The sequence below is a fragment of the Rattus norvegicus genome, chromosome 15, assembly GCF_036323735.1.
Source record: "Rattus norvegicus strain BN/NHsdMcwi chromosome 15, GRCr8, whole genome shotgun sequence".
Classification (NCBI taxonomy): Eukaryota; Metazoa; Chordata; class Mammalia; order Rodentia; family Muridae; genus Rattus; species Rattus norvegicus.
Genome location: NC_086033.1, coordinates 56,495,864 through 56,518,242, shown reverse-complemented (window position 1 = coordinate 56,518,242; position 22,379 = coordinate 56,495,864). Strand labels below are relative to the sequence as shown.

Genomic DNA, 22,379 nt, shown 5'->3' with positions numbered 1-22,379 from the left:
GGCCTTTCTATTTCCACCTCCTCCATATGTCTGCTCTGGGGATTGCTTGTGTGTCACTCAGGAAGCCATGAGGACCACAAAGGACCTTCTCTTAGCGGCGTATATTCCAGATGACTGTTGGGAAATGTAGGAGTTAGCATGACTGGTTCATGGATGCAGGGCATGATGCTCACAGTTGAGACTGGCTGACTCGTTACCATGGTAATGGGTGGGCCTACTATTCCATCACTCTCTCTTGCCTTTCTGTATTCAGTTTGTCATACTCCGTCCTCAGTGAGAGCTGATGGCTTGAAACCTTCCCTTAAAGCTTGTCTTGGCAGAAGGCAAGAAGCCAACATACTTAAGTTCGTGCGTGAGCAGCGCCTGCAGGAATGTGGAAAGAGTTTGGAAAGGCTAGAAGGGACTGGGTATGTACTAAATATAGACCGAGCTTAGTTCACCATTCAATCTGCGTCTAATTTTTGCCTAGCATCCTACACAGATGCCAGTAAGCAGTAGCTGCACACACTTCAACTTCCTGTTTGGGCTAGGCCGAGGCAGGGGGAGACTGCGTAGCTGTTGATGGTGGTACGTGCCTATAATTCTGCCTTTGAGGCAGGAGGATTCCAGTTTCGAGGTGAACCTGGACTACATAGTGAGACCCTGTGGCAAACTTCCTTGTTTCCAAGATGGCCAGAGCACAGGGAAGGAAGCAAAGCTGCCAGGGGCCAAAGGTTCCAGAACTCCTCTCTTTTGGCTTCCAGAGCTCTCTGTTAGGTTAGAATGCTGTAAACTTGTTTTCTGTTGCCTTGGTGAGTAGTCATGCCTGCATGAGGCATTCTTGTCTTCCCTCTAAGGCAGCTTTTGGGCCTATGACAGGCTTCCAAGAGGAAGGGACAGACAGCTAGACTGACGCAGAAAGGAAGTCATGAGATGAAGGAAAAGGAAGTAGGTTGTGGCTTCTTTAGGCCCCCTGGTCCTGCGTCTGTGGTCTCACTTGTTACTGGGTTGTACATCTACACTCCCTTTCACCAGACTGTCACTTTGCCACCTTTTGTTGTCCACTTATGCAGGGAATGGCTTTTTTGTTTTGGAGGACAGCGTGAGTCCTATGAAGTAGCAAAATTGTTGAGTGAATAAAAGATGTCAGTACTGGAAATATTCCAAGAGACTATGCTGTGGTTTGCACCCTGAGTCTGTTTGCTGTGTTCTTCCAGAAAGGATAGAGTATATAACAAGGCATGAGGACAACTTAGTTTGTGGCCTCTTTGGGTATGGACTTGCAGGGGAGCAAGGGTATCTAGGGAGGATTGGGTATATTGTGTTACAGCTGAGAGGTGAGGCAAGGGTTCTAGAGGGGTCTGCCTGCATGTCATGTGACCTGCCTTAAACATACTTTAGAAGACAGGCCCCATGAAGTTATGTACCATGGTGTCCACACAGTGAGGATGTACCCCACCTGCTTGTAGGTAAATAGCACTGAAGAGAGGAGCTTGGGAGAACAATGGGGGAAATTGGTAGAAGGCCTTAGAGAGTAAGCCCAGGGCCACCTGTTAGCAGTTCTACAAAGGCCTGTTAATTGGGTAGGGACATGGATGACATTTTATTCTAAATGCATTTTCCCTTGGGTTCATGTAAACTAGGGGCATTTTTAAATAGCACTCCTTCACACAGTGGACATCTCGCTTTACACTTTCCTGGTGGCAGGGACGAAGGTGTTTGTTACCTATCCCCAAACTTTTTACTTATTAAGAGTGCACACACGGGGCTGGGGATTTAGCTCAGTGGTAGAGCGCTTACCTAGGAAGCGCAAGGCCCTGGGTTTGGTCCCCAGCTCCGAAAAAAAGAACAAAAAAAAAAAAAAAAAAAAAAAAGAATGCACACACAAGTCATGCCTGCTTTCTTAGCATCTCTCTTACCCAATGACTGCCTATGCAAACTGATAACAAACTGATCCCATAAAGGAGGATTTTCAAGGTTACATGGGGCAGGCGTGTGTGCTTACTGAAAGCTTCTGTATATTTTGGAACTACTGGTTTGGACTGTTTCTAAAAAACCCATAATTAAACTAGAGAAGGGAGCCAGCAGACCGTTTGGTAACCTGGCCAGGGAAGATGTGCTCATAGGTGGAAGGAACCCTGTGCTGAGGGTCTCATGTTGCTCTGTGTTATTCTTTAGATTTTTTTCAATGAATACAGTTGTGTAGTTTTAGAAAATAGAAGTATGGCCTTCTTAGCTACTTAACCCATGGATTAATTCAACATTTGCTGGTGTGTGCTTCTGGGCCAGGGCTGTGATGGCAATGAAAAAGATGTTCATGCCTCCTCTTCTTCACAGTCTAATGGGACATACACATTTATCTCTCCTTTAAGGTGCAAAATGATGTAACGTTACAGAGTAATGGAAGCCAGTGTTCTCCAAATGAGGTAAGTTTCTTGAGATTAATGGCCACTGAGGCATTCCATGAGGACCAAACTGAAACATCTGTCCCAGAATTGGACAGTCTGACTCTGGGATTAAAGAGTTAGCAGAAGGGTCTCTAGGGTCTCTCATTGTCACTCAGTGTCACAAAGTCATTTGGCTCTATGTATCATTAGAGATTAATTTTGTGAGAAATGGCTTTTGAGATCTAGGAGTGGGACGTCTTTATGGACAATGGCAGATGATCACTCAGATGACATTTCCTCATTTGCTACCTCAGATGGGTCGGCATGCAGTCTCTGAGTGATGAGCTGTGTGTCTCCATTGTCTCCATGTTAGAGAGACGTCATTCCGTGTGCTCTTTGGCATGCCTGCCGATACACAGTCAGCTGTGTGAGAAGCAGATCACCGGCTTTGTGTCACTGCAAAACAATTTTGTAGTGAGCAAGTAAAGACTTCAGTGCAACAACAAAAAGAATAATAGTAACACAGTTTACTAGGGCGCCTGAAAACGTTCTGTTGACGGCTTCTTAGAGCATTTACTAAATGTTTTTTGTAAGAGCCAAGCCATCTTCACAATGCAGCCATAGCAAATGCAGAGTAGTTTTAAAATCATCGCTGACCACATGTGGTCCCTCATTTCCACCCCTCCCAATTGTTTTCTCTTCTCACCCCACAGATAAGAGAGGACTCCCCTTCAGGGTCTCCCACTGCAAACATCACAGCTCCATTTGGCCTGAAGCCTCGTTCAGGTATGCTAACCTCAGCTCATTCTGATACCAAGTAGCTAAAATGGTTTCTCTTTGGTCTGCCTTTCAAACTCACTCCTGAGTAATACGAGCACTGCAAGTTCTAGTCCGCTGGGGTCCTGGCATCAGAACAGCTGCGGCTTGGTGAGGTCAGGTGATTGCATTAAGCGCTTTAGTCCACGCTTCCAGGAATGGGCAGCTTGCCTTCTTTTGAATCACAGCAAAGAAAGGTGGCAAAGAGAACATGTAAGTAGGGAAGGAATACTCCCGTGAACTTTTACCCATGGGAAATAAAACAGCTCCCCTTTACCCCAAAGGTTCCTGGTACCCTGATGAGGTAAAGGGCAGCCTGAAGGCAGAGTCCTCCCCAAGACGACCCCAGTTGCTTTCCAAACATGGTAAGGTCTCTGCATTTCCTCACACAAGAGGGTGAGCATTTGGATGCTAATGAGAGTGGTTAGGAGTCCGGAAGACTTGGACTGAAAGCACCTTACTTTTTGACCTACTTGATTATAAATTGTGTTACTATATTGACAAAATTAATGTTAGCAATGTGCAAAGTTACTTTTGATTTTTATAAAAAGGGCCCTAGACAGAAAGATACATTTCTTCTTATTTCTTCCCACATTTCCAGTTTTGGTGCTGCCTTCTGTTAGGACCTCCTTAGCTTTACTTCTTTGTTCTTTTTACTCTATTTACCACTAATGCCTTTAAGGAGCTTCTTATAAAGGGACCTGGACATGTGAAAGCATACACGGACACATGCAAACACACATGGACACGTGCAAGCACACACGGACACGTGCAAGCACATATGGACACGTGCAAACACACATGGACACATGCAAGCACACTTGGTAGAGAACAGAGGTGACCTTGGGTCTGGGGCAAACCATTTTGCCAACAGTATGAGCCCTCCACATTTCTGGCTTGAAATAAACATTGCTACAGGAAAAACAGATGATTCGTTTATAGAGGAGATGGTTTGTTCTTGGAAGGCATTGATGGGCAGGGCAGCACAGGCCAAGTGTGGAGATTTCCTAGCCATTAGAATAGCATAAAAAAAAGTTGAAAGAATGACTCTAGTATGATCAAAGATCTTTTTCTTTCTCAGTCCTAGAAATTAAACCCAGGCCCTTGCACATGCCAAGGAAGTGCTGTACCTCCAGACCTAGAGAATGTGTTACAGAAAGTAAAGGTGTGGATGGAAACGCATAAAGCTCAAATGACAGGTTCCCTAATGTAAGAAAGTGCATACATGGCCAGATCTGAGCTGCACCTGGACGTTCACAGTCCCAGCTCTGTTTGGGGCAAAACGGAAGTTCCTGCTATTGCTGCTCTCCTGTCTCATGGCTTGTTACAGGCTCTCTCAAGCCTTCCGGACAGTTCTGCACCATTTAAAAATGTCTCATAACTGAAATCAAAAAGTGAGCGACTCTCCAAAGATTAATAGCCTTTTGAATGTCCGACCTTTGTAATTTAGTTACAAAATTGATTCGGTGACTTTTAATGCACTGCAGAGCCCAGCCAAAGCCTACCTAGTCAGAGACTGCTTGGAACCTGCAGTGTCCACCATTCAAGTTCTGTGGAGAGATGAAAAAGAGACCATTTAGTTTAAGCTAGAGAAAACAAATTCTATTTCCTCCCCATGTTTCCAGTGGTTGGTTCCTTAACTACTTAATGAAGTTACCCTCTGGAAATCGAGCACAAAATTAAGATATGTTATCATTTTATGAATAGCTAATTTTAGAAGTCTTGAGTTATTTTTAAAAATCGGTTAGCTTGTTGGATTTATTGTTATGTAGACTGTACTGAGTATCAAAAAGTGTTTTACTGAGCCCTATTGAAAAGTGAGCTTTAAGGCATTTCAAGGGTTAAAGAAGAAGCGATGAGATTCAGTTCTTAGTGAAACACCCTATGAAACCTTACCATGGTTGGGGTGTCTTAAATCTACTGTCTCAGTTCTCAAAAAGGATTAAAATGCAACATTCCTGTGTAGTCATTTTGTTTCTAAGTAAGGGGTTAATGTATACATTTTGTATACATTACGAAAATGTATACAATGTGACCAGGAGTTCTATGTGAATCGTGCAATTGTATCAGCTGATTAGTCCTTTAGAAGGGATGGCAGAGGGATCTGGTGGGCCTTTTAGCTGCCTACATGATGACATCTTTACCTTCTGCTGCCATGACCCGTCAGCACGCTAGGCTGCAGGCTCGCACAGCTGTTAAATCAGAGTATTAACTGCATGCAGAGTGTGAGCGATGGGTACTAACACTCGGTTTCTATCGTTCTCTTCCTTCCATGCGCCATCTCCCATCCCCCTCCTATACTGTTCATTCGAATGTAAACCCCACATAATGGAATCCACTTCATTTCCATACGAACCTCATGCCACGTGTGAAATGCTGCGGCCCCCCCGGGTTTCCCCTGGTCCTTGTGCAACTGTCCGCCTGGCTCTCTCGCTCTCCTGCAGACCCAGCCCTCATTCTCCCTCCTGTCTCCTTCAACAAACTTACGCAGGCACAAACATGGGACAGCTCTAGCTACAGCGTTCCATCTGAAGGGGACAGTGACAATGGTAGGTGCCTTGTCGTCTCTTCCTCAATGTTCGTGTACTGAGCCCGTGACTGTGCTCCACAGGCCTCTCTGTCCCTGGAGACAGGATATACAGATCTGCATGCTCCTTACTGAGGAAGCCTCTGAGGCAGCGTCTAGACAAGTGCTTGCGACCTGTTGCCTAGCAGTTAATGAGTGACAGTTGGTTTGCCCTGAGGATGCTGGCTCTGGGGAGGGTTTTTTTTTTTTTTTTTTTTTTTCAGTTTTCTCCTATCTATTTTGCTTGGGGTTTGGTTTGTCTGCTCATCTACAAGGATTGAAACTCACGAATTTGGGTTATCTCTGCTTGTGTCTGACCCCCAGCAAATGCTTTCAGAGGGTTTTTTTTTTTTTTTTAATAATGTGGGTGTGGTGTTACATTCCTGTAATCTCAGTTTAGGGGAGTTTGAGGCAGGAGGATAGTGAGTTTGAGGCCACCTGAGGCTATATTTTGGAGCCTGGGCTCAGAAAACTAAGGTTGATCTTTTATTACATATGTTTATCAGATGAGGCTTTTAAGGCAATTTAAAGGTACCATGGCTGATTCTAGAATTTTGCAGTGAAAATAATGTTAACATTGAGAATTTCTAAAATTGAAGAGAAATTACTTTTCCTTTTTTTTTCAAATTTTTATACATTTTTTACTTCTATTCTTCTTGGTGTGAATTCACGTACATTAAAGAATACTGAGTTAGTCTGAAAATTTTATATATATTTTATATAAAAAACTGAGAATACCAGGTGAGTCTTAATAAGGATATTTTAATTTTGTATCATTAAATATCTCAAGTAGTCCAAGGTAAACATAAAATCGTTAGGTCTGTGCCACGTTCACCCAAATCTCTGCCGTGGTTTAATGCTGGTTTAGATTGTGAATAATTTACCTCAGAATACGAAGTGATAGGAGACATGCTAAATAAAGCAGGAGTAAGGTGTGAGGCACAGCCACCATGCACATGTAAGCCGTTAACGTAAGTTGTAACAAAGTTGCTCTCTGTTTAACAAATCCCGGGCTTTTCCACATAGTACCACAACAGCAGTAAAAGGATTGTTTTCCGTATTCCTCTGGATCGGGCAACCATGTCAGATGGCTTTCAGTTTTTTCTTTATTCGCAATTTGTCCAAAGTGTCACATGCCTTTTCAGTGCCTGCGTGTGAGACTTTGCCTTGTGACTGCACGGTCTTCTCACTCGGTGGAGGAAGCTGTGGTGTAGGTCCCCAAGTAGAGAAGCTGAGGAAATAGCCCACTCTCCGTGTCAGTCATTCTTAACGCTTCCGTAGAGCCAGACCGCTGTACTGTGTGGGCCTTCCTGGCGTGTCCAGAAATGCTCATCTCCACAGTTGTGCTGTTTCCTCATTATCTGATACCTGTAGCTGTCCAGCCTTGCAAACGACATAGCTAAGACAACTGTAAGTTTAATTATTAACTTCGTCAACCTGGAGAATTCATCCCCATGCTCATTGCCTCGTTTTGTACACAAAAAACTTCTCTTTTCATTTTAATCCCTTCCAACATTTCGCTCCAGATTGAACTCATTTTATATTCACCATTGTCTTTGTAACCTGGTCTTCAAAGAGATTTTTTAAAAAAAAAATGACAAACAGGCTGGAAGGACCTTGAACATTTGGAGACCCACAGTTTCTGAAATCAGTCTTGTGAGAGGGACAATATGGCGTGGGAGTCCATCTGTGCCACTGCCTGCCCCACCACAGCCTGGGGTGCCTTTATTTCCTGAGAACCTGTCCTCTTCTGCCCTAATTTTTCTGCCTTCGTTTGTGGCTTTGTCTTCCCCTTTCCCACTTACTTGGAAGTCAAAAACCCATCCTGGCCTCTCTTGAGGTGTTTCTGCCTTTTCATTCATGGTGAATTGGTGGGTACCACTCTAAAGTTACTTAAAATTGATCTTTATGTAAGAGCGAGTGAGTGGACATCTATTTCTGGCCAGTTTACAGACACCTTCGTTTCCTTGGTGATGACAGTGTAGTATTGAGGTCTTATTCTCCCCAGTACAAAAGTAAGGACGCTGAGGGTGTGAGAGGCTCATCGGGGACTCGAAGCTCTGGCGTCATATTCGCTGCTGAGAGACAGTAAGTGAGCATTGGCGTAGAGCCTTTGCGTGTGCCTGTTTCTGTGTACCTGGGAGACAGATACATTGCTTTTGTGCACATTGACAGCATGTGAGATAAGTAAGTTGCTCAGGACAACAGAGGGGGAGTTTCAGCATTTGAAGGGCAGTAATTGTACCTAATTTACCCGGAGCTCCAGAAGGGAATGGATGAGTTCGTTTGCCTGATTTCTAACTCCTAAGAGCTAAAGCCTAGAGCTGAGTTTGTCATTGTGTCCCTGCCCTAGCATTTGACCACGGTAAAAGGCACTCCACACTCTTAACTCCCAAGGAAGAGGAAGCAAAGCTTCAAAGCCCTGGCTTCCACACAGAAACTATTTCCTTTCATTTCATGCAAAGTGCATGTTTTGTTTGTTTTTGTATCAGTGAAATGGTAAAGTTCACTTAGTGTTTGCCTTAGAGCTGCAAGCTGTCTTTGCTTAGCTGAGAGGTAACACGTGGAGAAAGGGTTTTGTGTGCGTGTTTTGTACCCACTAAGTGCCTTCCTCTGCTGAGCGTGCCCCTGACATCCACAGACATGGTCTCTGCTGCTGTGGAACCTATATTTGGAAGTTAATGTATTCAAACCTCGAGAGTAATTTGGGATTTTTTTTTTCTGTGAGAGGAGAAATTAAACTAATCACCAGAAGAAGGTCATTTCTGCAAAGATAATCTTTGGATATTCTGTCCTTCCTGAGAGGTTTTGAAACACATGTTCCATTTACTCATCAACAAGCACGTGTCTCAGCACATGACTTTACAGGATGCAGTAGAGCATGCAAGTGGGCTCTGGCAGTCATGTGCATTATGGGTAATACAGGGTGATGAGTGCCAAGAGATACACACAGATGAACATCTTTTGGGCATTCACAGGAAGTAGACATGTCAACTCAGGGATGTGGGGAAAAGACCAGTGACTTTCAAGGATGAAAAGACCAGCGGAGTCCGTCCTCTATATAGGTATATTGTCCTCCTCCACAGGCTGTTTAGAGGTCTGTTTCCTGCTAAGTGAACTACAGCCCACAGGTCTTATGTTCTGTTGTAACTGTTAGTGACTTGCCCCCTAATCATTAAACAGCGTGGGACTCATTTTTTCTGTTTCTCAGTCATTCGCTCCTCTTTACCTGTGCACAGGTGTGCACATGTCCTGCTGTGTGCCCACTCACACAGAGCGAGCTTTCCCGCTTTTTTATATTTAAATGGGATGGCATCGGAAAGCAGGTGCTAACAGTTTTTTGTTTTTTTTTTGGTTCTTTTTTCGGAGCTGGGGACCGAACCCAGGGCCTTGCGCTTCCTAGGTAAGCGCTCTACCACTGAGCTAAATCCCCAGCCCCTAGTGCTAACAGTTTTTAACATTGGCAAATAGCCTCAAGTTAAACGTCTGTCTGTCCCCTGAACTGAGCAGGGAGCTCTTGAAATAAAATGGCATGGAGTTAACACCAGTCAGAGTAATTCTCCCAGGCTTCGTGTTCCTGAAGACTTGATCCAGAAAGAAGGAAGGTGGCAGGATATATACATGTGTCTCATTTCTATCCATTGCATGTGCATTTGAAATACTTGCTTTAGAATAGAGACTACAGCCGAGAAGCCTTCAACGCTTGCTGATTGCTTGCTGTACAGAAATAGACCCCCAGAGCGGGTTTTGTTTTTTTTAAGATGCACAGGACTTTAAAATAAACATGCATGCCAGGAAATTAAGGGCCAAACCTGATTGTATCACCCTGATTTCCCTCACGGGGCTCTGCTAACACGCATGCTCCGATGTGTGCAGTTATACCAGAGATTGCAGGTCATTTAACTTCCTCATATTTTCATATTCGGAATGAGAAATCGTCCAATAAAAACATATTGAGAGTATTAAGCATGCCGTATTAGATAAGATTTCCCCAGAATAAAGGCAAAAGGGAAACGGCCTCTAAAGCAAACAGCCGGCCTATTAGAGTATGGTCATGGCGCCCCTTGGTGACCTGTGCGTGCACTACCAAGCCCTGTCCACATTCTTGGACTTCTTTGGTAAATTCAGTTCCTGTCTTTGGGAGATGAGATTGCTTTTGGGTTTTACATTGTATCTTTCTTGTAGTTGCTGGACTTCCATTGGCAGGTGTTGCGTGTTCTCCCAGGCTTCTAATTGTCCACTCTCCCTCATGTTCCTCTTAGAGCCTGGCTACCCATCACATCACCCTTCTTTCATTAGCTTCGCCTTTTTTCTTTCTTGCTTTGATTTGGTCTTGCTTCCAGTGGGCCTTGGCTGCTGTGGTGCCTTGGCGAGAGACTCCTGTGACAAGTCATTGGTTTTTATTAGTGACCTCTCGCTTTGCTTCCATTTTAACACCAGGGCACAGACTCCTTTCTGTGGTTTCTGGAAGCCTTGTGCTCAGCCTCATTCTCCATGAACTGTGTCAGTCAGCGATGGGCCAGCTTCATCCTCCCAGGTGTCTCGGTTCCGGCATCTTTGAACCCATGTAGAAAGGAAAGCGGAGGATAGAGATGGGTACAGCCTTACAGCACTGGGTAGTTAATTATAGGAAGCACTCACGGTGCTTTTCTCCACATGTTATACTGGAGAGCCATATTTACTCTTTAAAGTGTGATAAACTGAGGCCTTGTAAGAAATGGCTGAATGAACGTTCTTAATGTCAGCACCATTTCTATGACCGTAACTGCTGCGGTCCTGGTGTCCATGCCCCGCACTGGGGGTGGCGATTTCTGACTGGGGAGTTCTTTGCACAGACTGTCCGGAATGACTCTGTCCTGCTGCCAGCACCACCTCTTAGTCTCATCTAAAAATCTACACACACAGGAAACCAGACCATCCCACTCCCCAACAGCTTTGTGTCTTCAGGCTAAAGGCCTCTAGTAAGAAAAACTTAATTAAGACTCCTGCTAAAATCATCACACACACCCTCCGCCTTTTGAGGCTGGGCCTCACTGTCTAGCTCTGGCTGGTGTATGATTCACCGTGTAAGCCAACGTGGTCATTAACTCAGAGATCTTCTGCCCTTGCCTTCCAAGTGCTGGGATAAAAGGCATGCACCTCCATGCCCAGCTACTAAAATCATTCTTTATGTGTAGAATATCTTTATAAAACTGCAAACCCACTTTTATTTATTTAACTTCCATTGGCTTACGTCTAGGAAGGTTGCAGCGTCACATGGATTCCGTATCCACTGGCCTTTGCTAACAGATTGCTTTAGAATTTGATGCAAACCACACCACTGTTTCCTTGGGCCAGAGTTCTCTTTCCCCGGATAATTCTGGTTTTGTTTCGTTTGCCTCTGGGAGTCCCTGCATTGTGGTTTTCTCTATATACCTAAGTACATCTCTTACCTAAGGAGAATTCAGGTTCATCTCCGACACACACACACCTCTGACTGTGAGAGGAGCTGTGCTCTCTTTAGTTACTGAGACCTCCCTCACGACCAGCAAAAATGTCTGTGTAAACACAGCACTCCGAATAGACTTGGTTTTTAGACATCCTGCTCTGGCACAAACGTGGTGTGGGTCACATGGAGAATGTATTTTAATTGTCCCAGTTGATGTTAGCGCCTAGAAGGTTAGAGCATGTGATTTTTGTGAGGTTTCACCATTGTTAGTTTGGTCTGTTCCATACAGTGCTGGGTTTAACTCAAAAGGAGAGTTATTTCTTTTTATTTTATGCATATGGATGTTTTGTCTACATGTATGTCTGTTTACCATGTGTGTCTGTGGTACCCTCGGAAGCAAAAAGAGGGTGTCAGATCCTCTGGAACTGGAATTGCGGATAATTGTGAGCTACCATGTAGGTGCTGGGAATTGAACCTGGGTCCTCTGGAAGAGCAGACATTGTTTTTTAACTGCTGACCTATCTTTCTTGTCCCGAGAGTATGTATTTTCTTAACTCCTTCAGATGAAGTGATGTTCTCGGTCACTGCTCTGTGGTAAGCCTAAGGCCCTCAAGCCAGTGATGAAGTCACCTCTAGTCCGGCCAGCCTTTTAGATGTCACCTGTGCTCATTTATAAAGAGCTGGCTCTGTGAGCACCTGGCCGGTGATGGGACAGAGGCAGGATTTTCTATTCCATTCTCAAATATGTGGCTCCACGTGGCATCACTGAATTCTTACAAGATAGAGGCTTAGTAAATGTGAAGCCAAAAGAAACATGATTTTTATACCTATTTTAATGCATAGGTCAATTTTAATATATTATTTGATCAAAATTACATTTAAAGAAAGAGAAAACGCGATTAGAATATCAGTGAGAACAGAAGATAACACTGAATGTGAGAGAGATGCCACCTTTGTCTGAGTGACAGCCCGGTCTCCTCTCCACCCCGATGAGACCCATCTCTCAATTCAGTTTATTGTCACCACAAAACCAGCTCTGCAGTGCGCACAACCTAGAATAACTCAGAGATTCTCTCCCTCAAGCATTCACACCCAGCTCTTGCTATGAATGTGGAATTTCCCTGTGTCAGTGAGTGATAATCTGGGATAAGTAAATGGTTCGTTTAACTGGAATGGGAGTAGCCCTGTGGAGGGAATGGGAGTAGCCCAGTCGAGTAGCACAGGCTCACTGCCTTTCCACTTCTATTGCAGTGTTTCTAAGACCTCAGAGAAACTTGGAATCTATAGACCCGCAGTTTACGATTCGGAGGAAGATGGAGCAGATGAGAGAGGAGAAGGAGCTGGTGGAGCAGCTCCGTGAGGTACTGAGGCATGACATGTGCCTGAGAATCCAGGCAGCGCTCTGTGCTGGACAACCTGGCCTGGAAGCTTGCACGTGATCCCAGTTTTGGTTCTGCAGTTTTTAATTCAAACGTGAACACAGCCAGATCTGTCTTTATATAGATGGATTTAAAAAAAAATACTTGAAAAATATTTAATTAACATGACATTCTCTCTGTGCCTGGGGTGTACATGTATGTATGTGTGTATGAGTGTGCATATATGTGTGGAGGCAAAGAGATGACCCGAGGTACCACATACGTTTTTGGTTTGATTCAGGGTCTCTCTCACTGGCCTGGACTAATCTGGCTGGCTAGCCAGTCTCAGGATCCTTGAGAACCCACTTGCCTGGCGGCTGGGATTACAGCCATACACTACCACGCCAGACTCTTCAGTATCAAACTTGCCTTCCTGCAAACACTTTCCTGACAGAGCCATCTCCCCACCCCCAGACATTCTTACACCTGTCCCCTCACTGAGAATAGCACTTGGGTTCATGCAGCTGTGTTTAACCCTTAACTCGCATCCGTGCCCATAGCAACTGGTTCTTTCTGCCTCCTACCCTCAGAGCATCGAGATGAGGTTGAAGGTGACCCTGCATGAAGACCTGGGGGCAGCACTCATGGATGGCGTAGTGCTCTGCCACCTGGCCAACCACGTCCGACCGAGATCTGTCGCCAGCATCCACGTCCCCTCACCTGCCGTTGTGAGTAAAGATTGAGGAAGGCTGGTTTGTACAGAGTTGTTGATTAAAGATGCCAGCGGCATCTCCAGGAGCCTGCCTGCCTGCCTGGACTGTTCCCATTAGACCCCACACAACTAGACCAGAGCAAAGCAGGGAGTCTGAGAAAGCAGCATTTTCCCTGAAGGGAGACTATTCTCAAACAAGTATGAGACAGGCAGAATAGTAACTATGTCAGGTATGAGTTTAAAGAAGTTACGGATTGATATGCTGAGTTTAAAAGCCGTAGAGCACAGAGATTCGGCCCTCACAATGGGGTATTCAAACAGCAAGGTGTCTTGGGAAGGCTGTCTGGTTGAGGGCTGTTTTTGGTGAACTCTTTCATGTTTTTCTTTTCAGTAGGGTCTCACTCTGTATTCACAAGATAGCCAAAGCTGGCCCTGGGCTCTAATCCTCCTGCCTCAGCCTCTCTGTTACTGGTTGGGGTCTCTTCTCTTCCTGTTCATTGGGAATTTCACAGTAGCTGTTATGAAGGTATACAAATGTATAAAGTATCAGTAATAACCTACCAATTAAGGCATCACTCAGCTGGTCCTTTTCCCTCCTTCCCATCCTCTTTCCTCTCATCCCCTCCTATCAGTCAAACCCAGGGCCTTTGCTTTCTCACTGGGCTACATCTTAACCCTGACCCTTGTCCTAGATGACACAGAGCCTGCAACAGGTGAAAGAAGGCCATAGGGGCAGTTTGTGATCCTGTGTGCAAGACTGGAGGAATCAGAGATAGTCTTCCCTTTGAAGTCCACATAGGGTGACATAAACAAGAGCAGAAGGAGTTCACGTAACAGATTTGGTGCATTAGGGAAAGTTGAAGAGCTTAGGGGCTAAGATTTGAGGTTGGGTTGAGATCCCGGATCTGTGTCTAAAAGCTTGGGCAAGTTGCATCCTGTCTTTAGCTTGATAATGCCCTTCTCTGAAATAGACCTGCTCTTGAAAGGTGAAACGAGGTTCTGGAGAGATGACAGGATACATAAATGTGAGCCACCGTCGGTGTTTATATAGCAGAGCCACTAATCTCAAGGTACCGCTTGGACCATGTAATCAGTGTGTCCGGTGACCACTTGTGTGAAGTCCCTGCCCTCCCCGCTCGGGGAGCTCTCACTAGGGCTTTGTTTTCTCCTGACAGCAGAAGAATTAACTAACGGTCTCAGTTTCTTTTCTATAATATTAACATTGATTTTTTTCTTTCAAAAGTTTGACCACTTTTTTTTCCCCTCAGAAATATGATGGTGGGCAGTGTGGCTTCTCTTTGAAATGTTTCTCTAGCAACTTCAGTGTATGACAGTGAATTCTATCATTCAACACAGTGTAGAGGCCTAAAGACTTGATTGATTGATTGATTGATTAATTGAGTCAGGGTCTCTCTATATAGTCTTGGCTATTTTGGAACTTGCTTTGTACACCAGACTGACCTTGACCTCACAGATCTGCCTGCCTCTGACTCCAGAGTGCTGGATTGAGGGCGTGCATAACCACTGCCTGGCTGGATTTGTATGTACTTTTTGATTCTGTTTGTGGGTGTGTGCACATAAGCACAGGTGCATGAGGATGCAGAAGAGGGCATTGGGTCCCCTAGAGCTGGAGTTGTAGGTTTCTGTGGGTGCTAGGAACTGAACTTGTGTCCTCTCTTAGCCACCAAGCTTGTGTGAGCTCTACACCAAACTGTCAACGAGAGGGACTGGATTTCCCAGCCTCCAAATGGGATATGCACTACCACCTTGTAAAGGGTCAGGAGACAGTAAGAATCACAAACACTTACGTCTTATTGATGTTTCAGGAAAACAACATATTTTTAAAAATATCTTTATTTTAATAGTTTTTTAGTTGGAAAAATACAGGGCACAGTGCTTGGCAGGTTAAAAGAGCAGAAAACAGGAGGAAAAGATCACACCTTTCCTGGCGTCTGCAGACAGCATCCCTCTCCCGTCACCATCAATATGCGCCATGCATTTGTATGTTTAGTTGTGTTTCCTACGCTGTGTAGTAATGTTTAAAATCCGCGAAAGCCTAAATTGTCTGCCATCAGATCCTTTCTGAACATTCCTTTTCCAGTTATGTTAAAGCTTCTAAATGTCTACTTGCCAGAAATGATCCTGTGAGCTTCTTGAAGTGTTTCTGTTTTTAAGGTGTTGTATGTGTGTGTCTGTATGTGTGTATATATGTCTGTGTGTGTCTCTGTGTATGTGTGTCTGTGTCACTGTGTGTGTCTGTGTGTGAGTGTGTGTGCGTGTGCACAGGCATGCACTTGATATATGTGTGTGTAGAGGTCAGAGGATATCTTAAAGAAGTTGCTTCTCTCTTCTCTTCTCCCATTTGTATGGGTCCTGGAGTTGAACTCAGGTGGTCAGGCTTGGCAGTAGGTGTCTTTGCCTACTAAGCCCTCTTGCCAGACCCAGAACCTGGCTGGACCAGTGGTGCTGGTCACTCTGCCCTCCACAGTTCCTGCTCTGACCCCTGAGAAGTAAGAACTACGTGTGTGTCCCACTGTACCCTCTCAGCTCCTTGTTGGCTACACTAGAGCTGAGTGGGCCAAGGTCATAGATTTTGCTTCCACTGTTGTTCGTTCAGCACCAAGTGCAGCATGGGATAGAACAGACAGCCAGTACGGTTATATCTGCTCCGTCAGTAATGCTGAGGGCACCTGTCCGGACGGAATTACTGCAAGCATGAAGTGTTCTGGTCTTTCCTTTCACGAGCCCCAGAGTGTGTGGTGTGAGGTTTTTGGTTTTTGTTTTGTAATGTGGATAGTCATTGCCATTCTCAATGAACTGAAAATTATTTTGGGGGAGGGACAATTATTTTCTTCAGTTTTTCAGATTGTATTTCAGACTGTAAGCAAACCATTGGCAGCCTAATTGGTCTAATTTGAGTTTTGATTCTTTAATCAGTCAGTTCACTCTCACTTTGTTACTTCCTTCTGTTAATACAATAAAGTCTTTATTATTCCTTTTATTAGTCCATCCTCATCGTCATCGACATCCTTATCCTCGTTATTAAACAGTTTTCCCCTTGGAGAATTTGGGCCAGCCATACTTCTTGCTTTCCTCTTTAAGGAAATTAATGGTGGTGTATTAAAGGAAAAAAACTGGCCAGAAGTGTTTAAAATTTACTATCAAAGAATTTTCCTGCAATGAGTCAAGTCAACCTTTTCCAGGTCACTTGAAGTGAGGATCTGTGCAGCAGTTGGAAGCTTTGGGTTAAATCTACTATTTTTAGTGCTTTTTGCCTTTTTGTGTCTTTCTAATTAAACCCTTTTCTCTCTCTGTGTGTGTGTGTGTGTGTGTGTGTGTGTGTGCCTCATGGATTTTAACTTTTGTACTGAAATACATTGGTTTTTAGATAAAGGTGTCTGTGATATATTTTTTAGGTAAAGTGAAACAGGTTATCTAACTGTATGGTCTCATAGAACTGTGTGTGTATTTGTGTACACACAGAGATACTTAGACATATGGGCAGAAAACCTAGCATACGTATATGTCAGCATATAAACATTACACGGTGTGCCTATCTAAACAGCTGTCTACCTAGCATGCATCTGTACATGTGTATGTATGCACACATCCCAAGAATATGACCTTCAATATTAAGTTTTTGTCTCTAGATGGATGTTTCTAGAGAGCTTTTCAACTTACTAATATGTTGTTTCTGTTTGTTTACATTTTTAGCCCAAACTCAGCATGGCCAAGTGCCGGAGGAATGTGGAAAACTTCCTGGAAGCGTGCAGAAAACTTGGCGTTCCCGAGGTAACACCAGACTTAGTTCAAATGGCCACGTTTTGATAAAAACGTCAATCTAGCTGTTTGAACCATTGAATAGACATCTTTTTGTTTGCTTGTTTTATATCTTTCTTTTTAAGTGACATATATTTAACTGAAATTGGTTTTTTGCAGTGTAAAGTGGTCTTACATGTCTGTTCATTTCTTTTTTTTTTCTTTTTTTTTTTTTTTTTGGTTCTTTTTTTCGGAGCTGGGGACCGAACCCAGGGCCTTGCGCTTCCTAGGTAAGCGCTCTACCACTGAGCTAAATCCCCAGCCCCATGTCTGTTCATTTCTAAGGAAAAGGGGGAAATCCTTTAACGTTACGAAATGTGGTATTCCAAGTTTGACAGAAAAGGTGCTAATATCAGTGAATTATAGAATAGGTAAGAGGAACGGATCAGAAATGGGTGGTTTCCTTAGCCTCAGCTGGTTTGCAAACCCCACTAGTTGCTGGATTTCATTCCCAGTAGATGTCTTTTTAAAGTACGAGTCACACTAATGTCCATTAAAAACACAGTGATTGTTCTCATCGGTGATTAGGAGTCATGCACCTTTGCAGTGTGCTAACTACTGACGTTTTCAGTTTTATCCTGCAGTCCACTCTGAGCCCTTTTGGCAGTCTTCTGTAGCCTGCCTAATTATACAGTTTACTTTTTTCCTGTCCCAGGCCCAGTCCCACCGGCCTCCTCAGATGGTACTTGGAGCTTTCAGAGATTTCTCTATTAAATTTAATTTAAGATAAAACAACTCCAGGATTTAGGCAGCAGCCACCCAAATTAAGGAAGTCATTGTTGATGTGGTGAACAGAAAGGAGAAGTTACATTTCTTACGGCTACTTTGTTTCCTAATGAAAGATAAAAGTAACTTAAAAAAGCAAATAGTTAGGGGCTGGGGATTTAGCTCAGTGGTAGAGCGCTTACCTAGGAAGCACAAGGCTCTGGGTTCGGTCCCCAGCTCCAAAAAAAAAAGAACCAAAAAAAAAAAAAAAAGAAAAAGGCAAATAGTTAAACAAAAAAGCCAAAACAAAAAACAAACAAGCAAACAAAAAAACTCTTCTGAGACTCTGAGCTTGTGAATTACATTTTAAAGTATATTACTCAAGGTTATTAAAAGTCAACCCAGTATCCCTTTCTTCTAACCCCCATTTTCCTTCCCCCCCCCCTCCATGTTATTTTGGCTTAGGGGGAAGTCAGGATTCCAGTATTATTTGAGAAAAGATAGAATGTATTTAATGTGTTCTTACATCAAGCCTGTGTCAATGAAGAGAAATTTATCAATTCTGTTCTTTAAAAACAACATCTAATTTTCATATACCGGCCACAATGTCTTGGTGATCACTTCTGCTTTCAACTCTGTTCATCTGTGTGTCTGTGTTCTTTGCGTGTGTTTGAATATTGCACAAACATCTTGGCTTCTGATATTTGTGCAAATACAATTTTCCTGATAACTCGACTCTACCGTGGGCTGGTAGAAGCTGCCACTGTGAATCAGGACCCTTCAAGCCGATTTCATGTGGTGAATTACTTGTGTCTGCACTTGAAAGCTCTCATGAAAGAGCATCCTTGTCACTGTCTCTTGGCTTTCCCTGGGACAAATGGAATGTGAGTGGCCTTACTCACTTCCTGTGAGAAAAAGAATTAAGGAGGGGAAATCAAATTACCATTAAAAAGAGCAAAACATCAGAATTCCTCATTATGCCCCTAATGTGGTACTCCTAACAGTTTAGGCAACTCATAATTCTCCAGAAGGGTGAAGGCAGGTGAGTGACACTTGCAGAATCCCATGACCCATTTGGCTATACTTAGTTAATGTCGTACATGATTTTCAGTAATCAAGGCATACATGAGTGGAAACCCAGAACTCCCTAATTGGAAGGCAGTTAGCAAGTCTTTCTGCTTGACTCACAGCAGAGCATTTCCATCTCACAAATGAATGAGGCAATGTTTTGTTCAAGGGGATGGACTTAGAGAACAAGTCCATCTGTTCTCTAAGACTGCATTAGTTCTGTTCTGTGGGAGAATCACTGTTTGCAACTGTAGCCTAAAGTCAGCATAAACCGTTTGTACAGTTTGGACAGCACATGGGGGTGCGTGTAAGAGCTGAGCAGATCCAGTTAAATGACTGCATGCAAAGTCTGTTGACGGAATGGGAACAATTTTTACAATTGTTCTTACTTTCATAGTTCATTCCATTTTAACAGTCTTTGATATTTGCCCCAGAGTTGGTCAGTGTTTGTGAAATCTTTATGTACAGTTGAACAGTTGATCCTCAGAACCAGGTTGTGGGCTGTTGATTACCCAGGAAATATGTCTGTGTGGGGTAAGGTAAGGCAGCATTTCTGCTCACTAGATGAGTAGTAGAAGGTGTGGGTGAGACTGTCCTGTGGACGTGTTAAGTCCATTCCTGACAGTAGACTGAGAGGAGAGGCTCTGGACTGGCCTTCACACACACATGGCTTCTTTGGTAGGCTAGCTTCTGAGCTGTTAACAGTATCAAGCAACAGCAGTACCCTGCGGGGCAAAGGCTATGGTCATACTTGTAGCTATCTTTGGTGTCTGTGCAAGCTTCACATTGGTCTTGAGGGCAGGGCTTCATGAGCTCCTAGATCATTCACAAATAGAGTCTTTGTATCACTCAAGTATCCAAGTCTGGTGAAATCAGTCTTAGGCCCATGAAGCCAGGTATACATCTGAGCCTCCTTTGTCCTTCCTGAGTAGCTTGGTCTTCCTGTCCTCTGCTTCGCTTGTACCTGTTGGCTATCGTCCTACTTTTGGGCTACTTTAGGAATATTACTGGTAGTCTCTCAGGCTGAGAGGAGTCTGACCAATGAAAACTCCAAGGTGTCGTAGAACAGCTATTTATGTGGTTCAGTCTGTTTTCACCCAATTTAAACTAAGTAGCCATGGCCTTAGGACTTGGTAGGAATAGTGTTTCCTTTGACAGAGTGCCTGTTTAGAATGGTGCGGGGGAGTTGGACCTTGATCAGAAAGGTACTTTATTTTCTTACTGCCCTGCCCTGGCCTTTCATTTCTCTCTAGAGAGAACATAGAGAAGAAAGTTGTCACCCACCTGCCAGCAGTGGGTGTGGACACATTGGCAGGCTCTTCTTGTCTCATTGACAACCCAGCCACATCGGGAGGATGCAAGGCTACTAGTTTTCATTCCCAATTCACAAGGACAGGCCATTGGGTGGACCTCAGTTTCTACACCAAGTGGAGTTAAGAGTGACATTGTGAATTATCGGAGGTTTTCTCTTTTTTAGCATCTTTTAGTAATTGGTCTTGAGTTTTGTCGTGAGATTTTTTTCTACTGATAGAAAAGCGTTCCTGTGTCTAACATGGTGGGTACAAAGGGTCAGGAGGTCCCACAGATGTAATAACCAATCAGAATTTTGCTGTCGGATGGCAAATTGAAACCTTAGCTTTGTCTCAGCTTTTAGGAGAAATGAGTGTCTTATTTCCCTCCAGTTTGTCTCATTTGCCCACAATCCAGTGACTGTAGTAATCACTTTAAATTAAAATCCAGTTCTCTGAAGCGTGGGATGAGATTCTTGGCATGATACTTATTTTCCTTCTGTAATCTTATTGGGTAGTTCTGTAGCTGGACAAGGAAATATGAGCTGGCAGGTGTATTATTTTACTGCTTTGTAAGTTCATGCTTTTGGACGACCCTACTGTTTACATCAGCTCTTCTCCTTTTAGAGATTTGTTTTTCTTTTCGTTGTGAGCATGTATGTGGTCTGCATGAAGGTTCAGTGTATGTGAGTACAGTTAGTTGCCTGTTAGAGCAAGAAGAGGGAGTCAGAACCCCGATAGCTGGCAGTGAAGGGCAACTCTCCGTCCCCATCAGTTCTTTTCTAAGTGCCATGCCCGCGCTCCTGGGAGCACCCCTTCCCTGGTGTGTGCCTCTAGTCAGTAGGTAGCCTCGGAACCTGTCTCCATGGATGGCTGAAGCATCTTAAAAGCAGATTTTCATTTTTTTATAAATATAAGGACATTGTACATTTTATTTCACGTATATTCATTTAGTTTTCTTTTTTCCAAATGGTCGGCCACCTTTTTTTGCTGTTGGCAATGACTTAAGTGTAGAGACCCAATTTCTAATCACAGTCAAATTACATACGTAGATCTGTTAGCTTGACATATTAGAGCTGCCCTCTAAATCCATAAAATGGGTGATTATTTATATTTGGAGAGATCTAGAAATCCTCCCATCTGTCTCTTCATCTCAACAGACTACACCTGGTCACTAAGTTTGGGTTTTAAATTATTAGGGTGATTATCAACTGTTCTGTGGTCACTTCAATAAAATATAAGCATGTTTAAGTAAACACATTGCCATTTTCTAGGCAGAACTTCTTTCTGGATATGATTAGCTCAGAATTTAGACTCTGTGGTGCTATTGTCTCCTGGTAGAGTTTCCGGTGCTGTGATAGACCCCGTGACCGAAAGCCTCCCGCGGAGGAAGGGGTTTGCTTCATCCTACAGCTCCCAGGTAGTGGTTCGGCACTGAAGGAATCGTAAGAACCGAAGCAAAGACTGTGGACCAGTGATTCCCACCCTTCCTGACCCTGCGGCCCTTTAACAGTTCCTCATGTTGTGGTGACCCCCAACCATAAAGTTATTTTCATTGCTTCCTTATAGCTATAATTCTGCTACTATCTGAGTCATAATGTGAACATCTGTGTTTTCCAGTGGTCTTAGGTGACCCCTGTCAAAGGGTTGTTTGACCCTCACAGGGTTAGGACCCGCAGGTTGAAAGCCATTGAAGGAACCTTGCTTACTGGCTGCTCACTCTCTTACAGGGCACAGGCCCATGTCCCCAAGGGTAATACCGTTCCGGGTGGACTGGGCATCAGTTAACAGTGAAGAAAATGCCCACACGCAGTCGGATGGGACAGCTCCTCAGTTAGGGTTACTTCTTCTCAGGTAGACCTAGAAGTCATCCTGAATCCACCCATGTCAACTTGATACAGAAGCGTGTGACCTTCCCTTGTCCCCCAAATCTCACGTAGATATCACAATATAAAACATAGAGCGACTTTAAAACTCCCACAGTCGTTAATAAAATTTTCAACACTTTGATAGTCATGGTGATGCCTTTAATCTCAGCTCTCAGCATGCAGAAGACTGTCTATGTCTATGAGTTTGGTCTGTGTAACAAGCTCCAGGCCAGCCACGGTTATAAATAGATTGATTCTGTCTCAAAACAAAACTAAAACCACCACAACAAAATAAAACAAAATTTACTTTAAAAGTAAAAAAAATTTTTTTTAATATAAAGTCCTTCAACTGTGGGGTCTTATAAAATCGGGAGTAAGTTATAT

The 22,379-nt window shown here is 43.8% G+C and overlaps 1 protein-coding gene across 11 annotated transcripts in view; it reads left to right on the top strand.

Moving 5' to 3' along the window:
- The window catches only part of Lrch1 (leucine rich repeats and calponin homology domain containing 1), a 189,799-nt gene that overhangs the window by 140,959 nt on the left and 26,461 nt on the right, over positions 1–22,379 (top strand). For 5 of the 11 annotated variants that reach the window (XM_006252312.5, XM_008770896.4, XM_006252311.5 and 2 more), the window contains 6 exons: positions 2,352–2,405; positions 3,080–3,152; positions 5,627–5,731; positions 12,428–12,537; positions 13,125–13,262; positions 16,961–17,038. In XM_006252312.5, coding sequence (XP_006252374.1) covers positions 2,352–2,405; positions 3,080–3,152; positions 5,627–5,731; positions 12,428–12,537; positions 13,125–13,262; positions 16,961–17,038 — 558 coding nt within the window. Of the gene's footprint in view, positions 1–2,351; positions 2,406–3,079; positions 3,153–3,466; positions 3,548–5,626; positions 5,732–12,427; positions 12,538–13,124; positions 13,263–16,960; positions 17,039–21,468; positions 21,703–22,379 lie in introns of those variants that run through there. The other 6 variants (XM_063274585.1, NM_001134727.1, XM_006252313.5 and 3 more) reach the window with 4 other exon arrangements.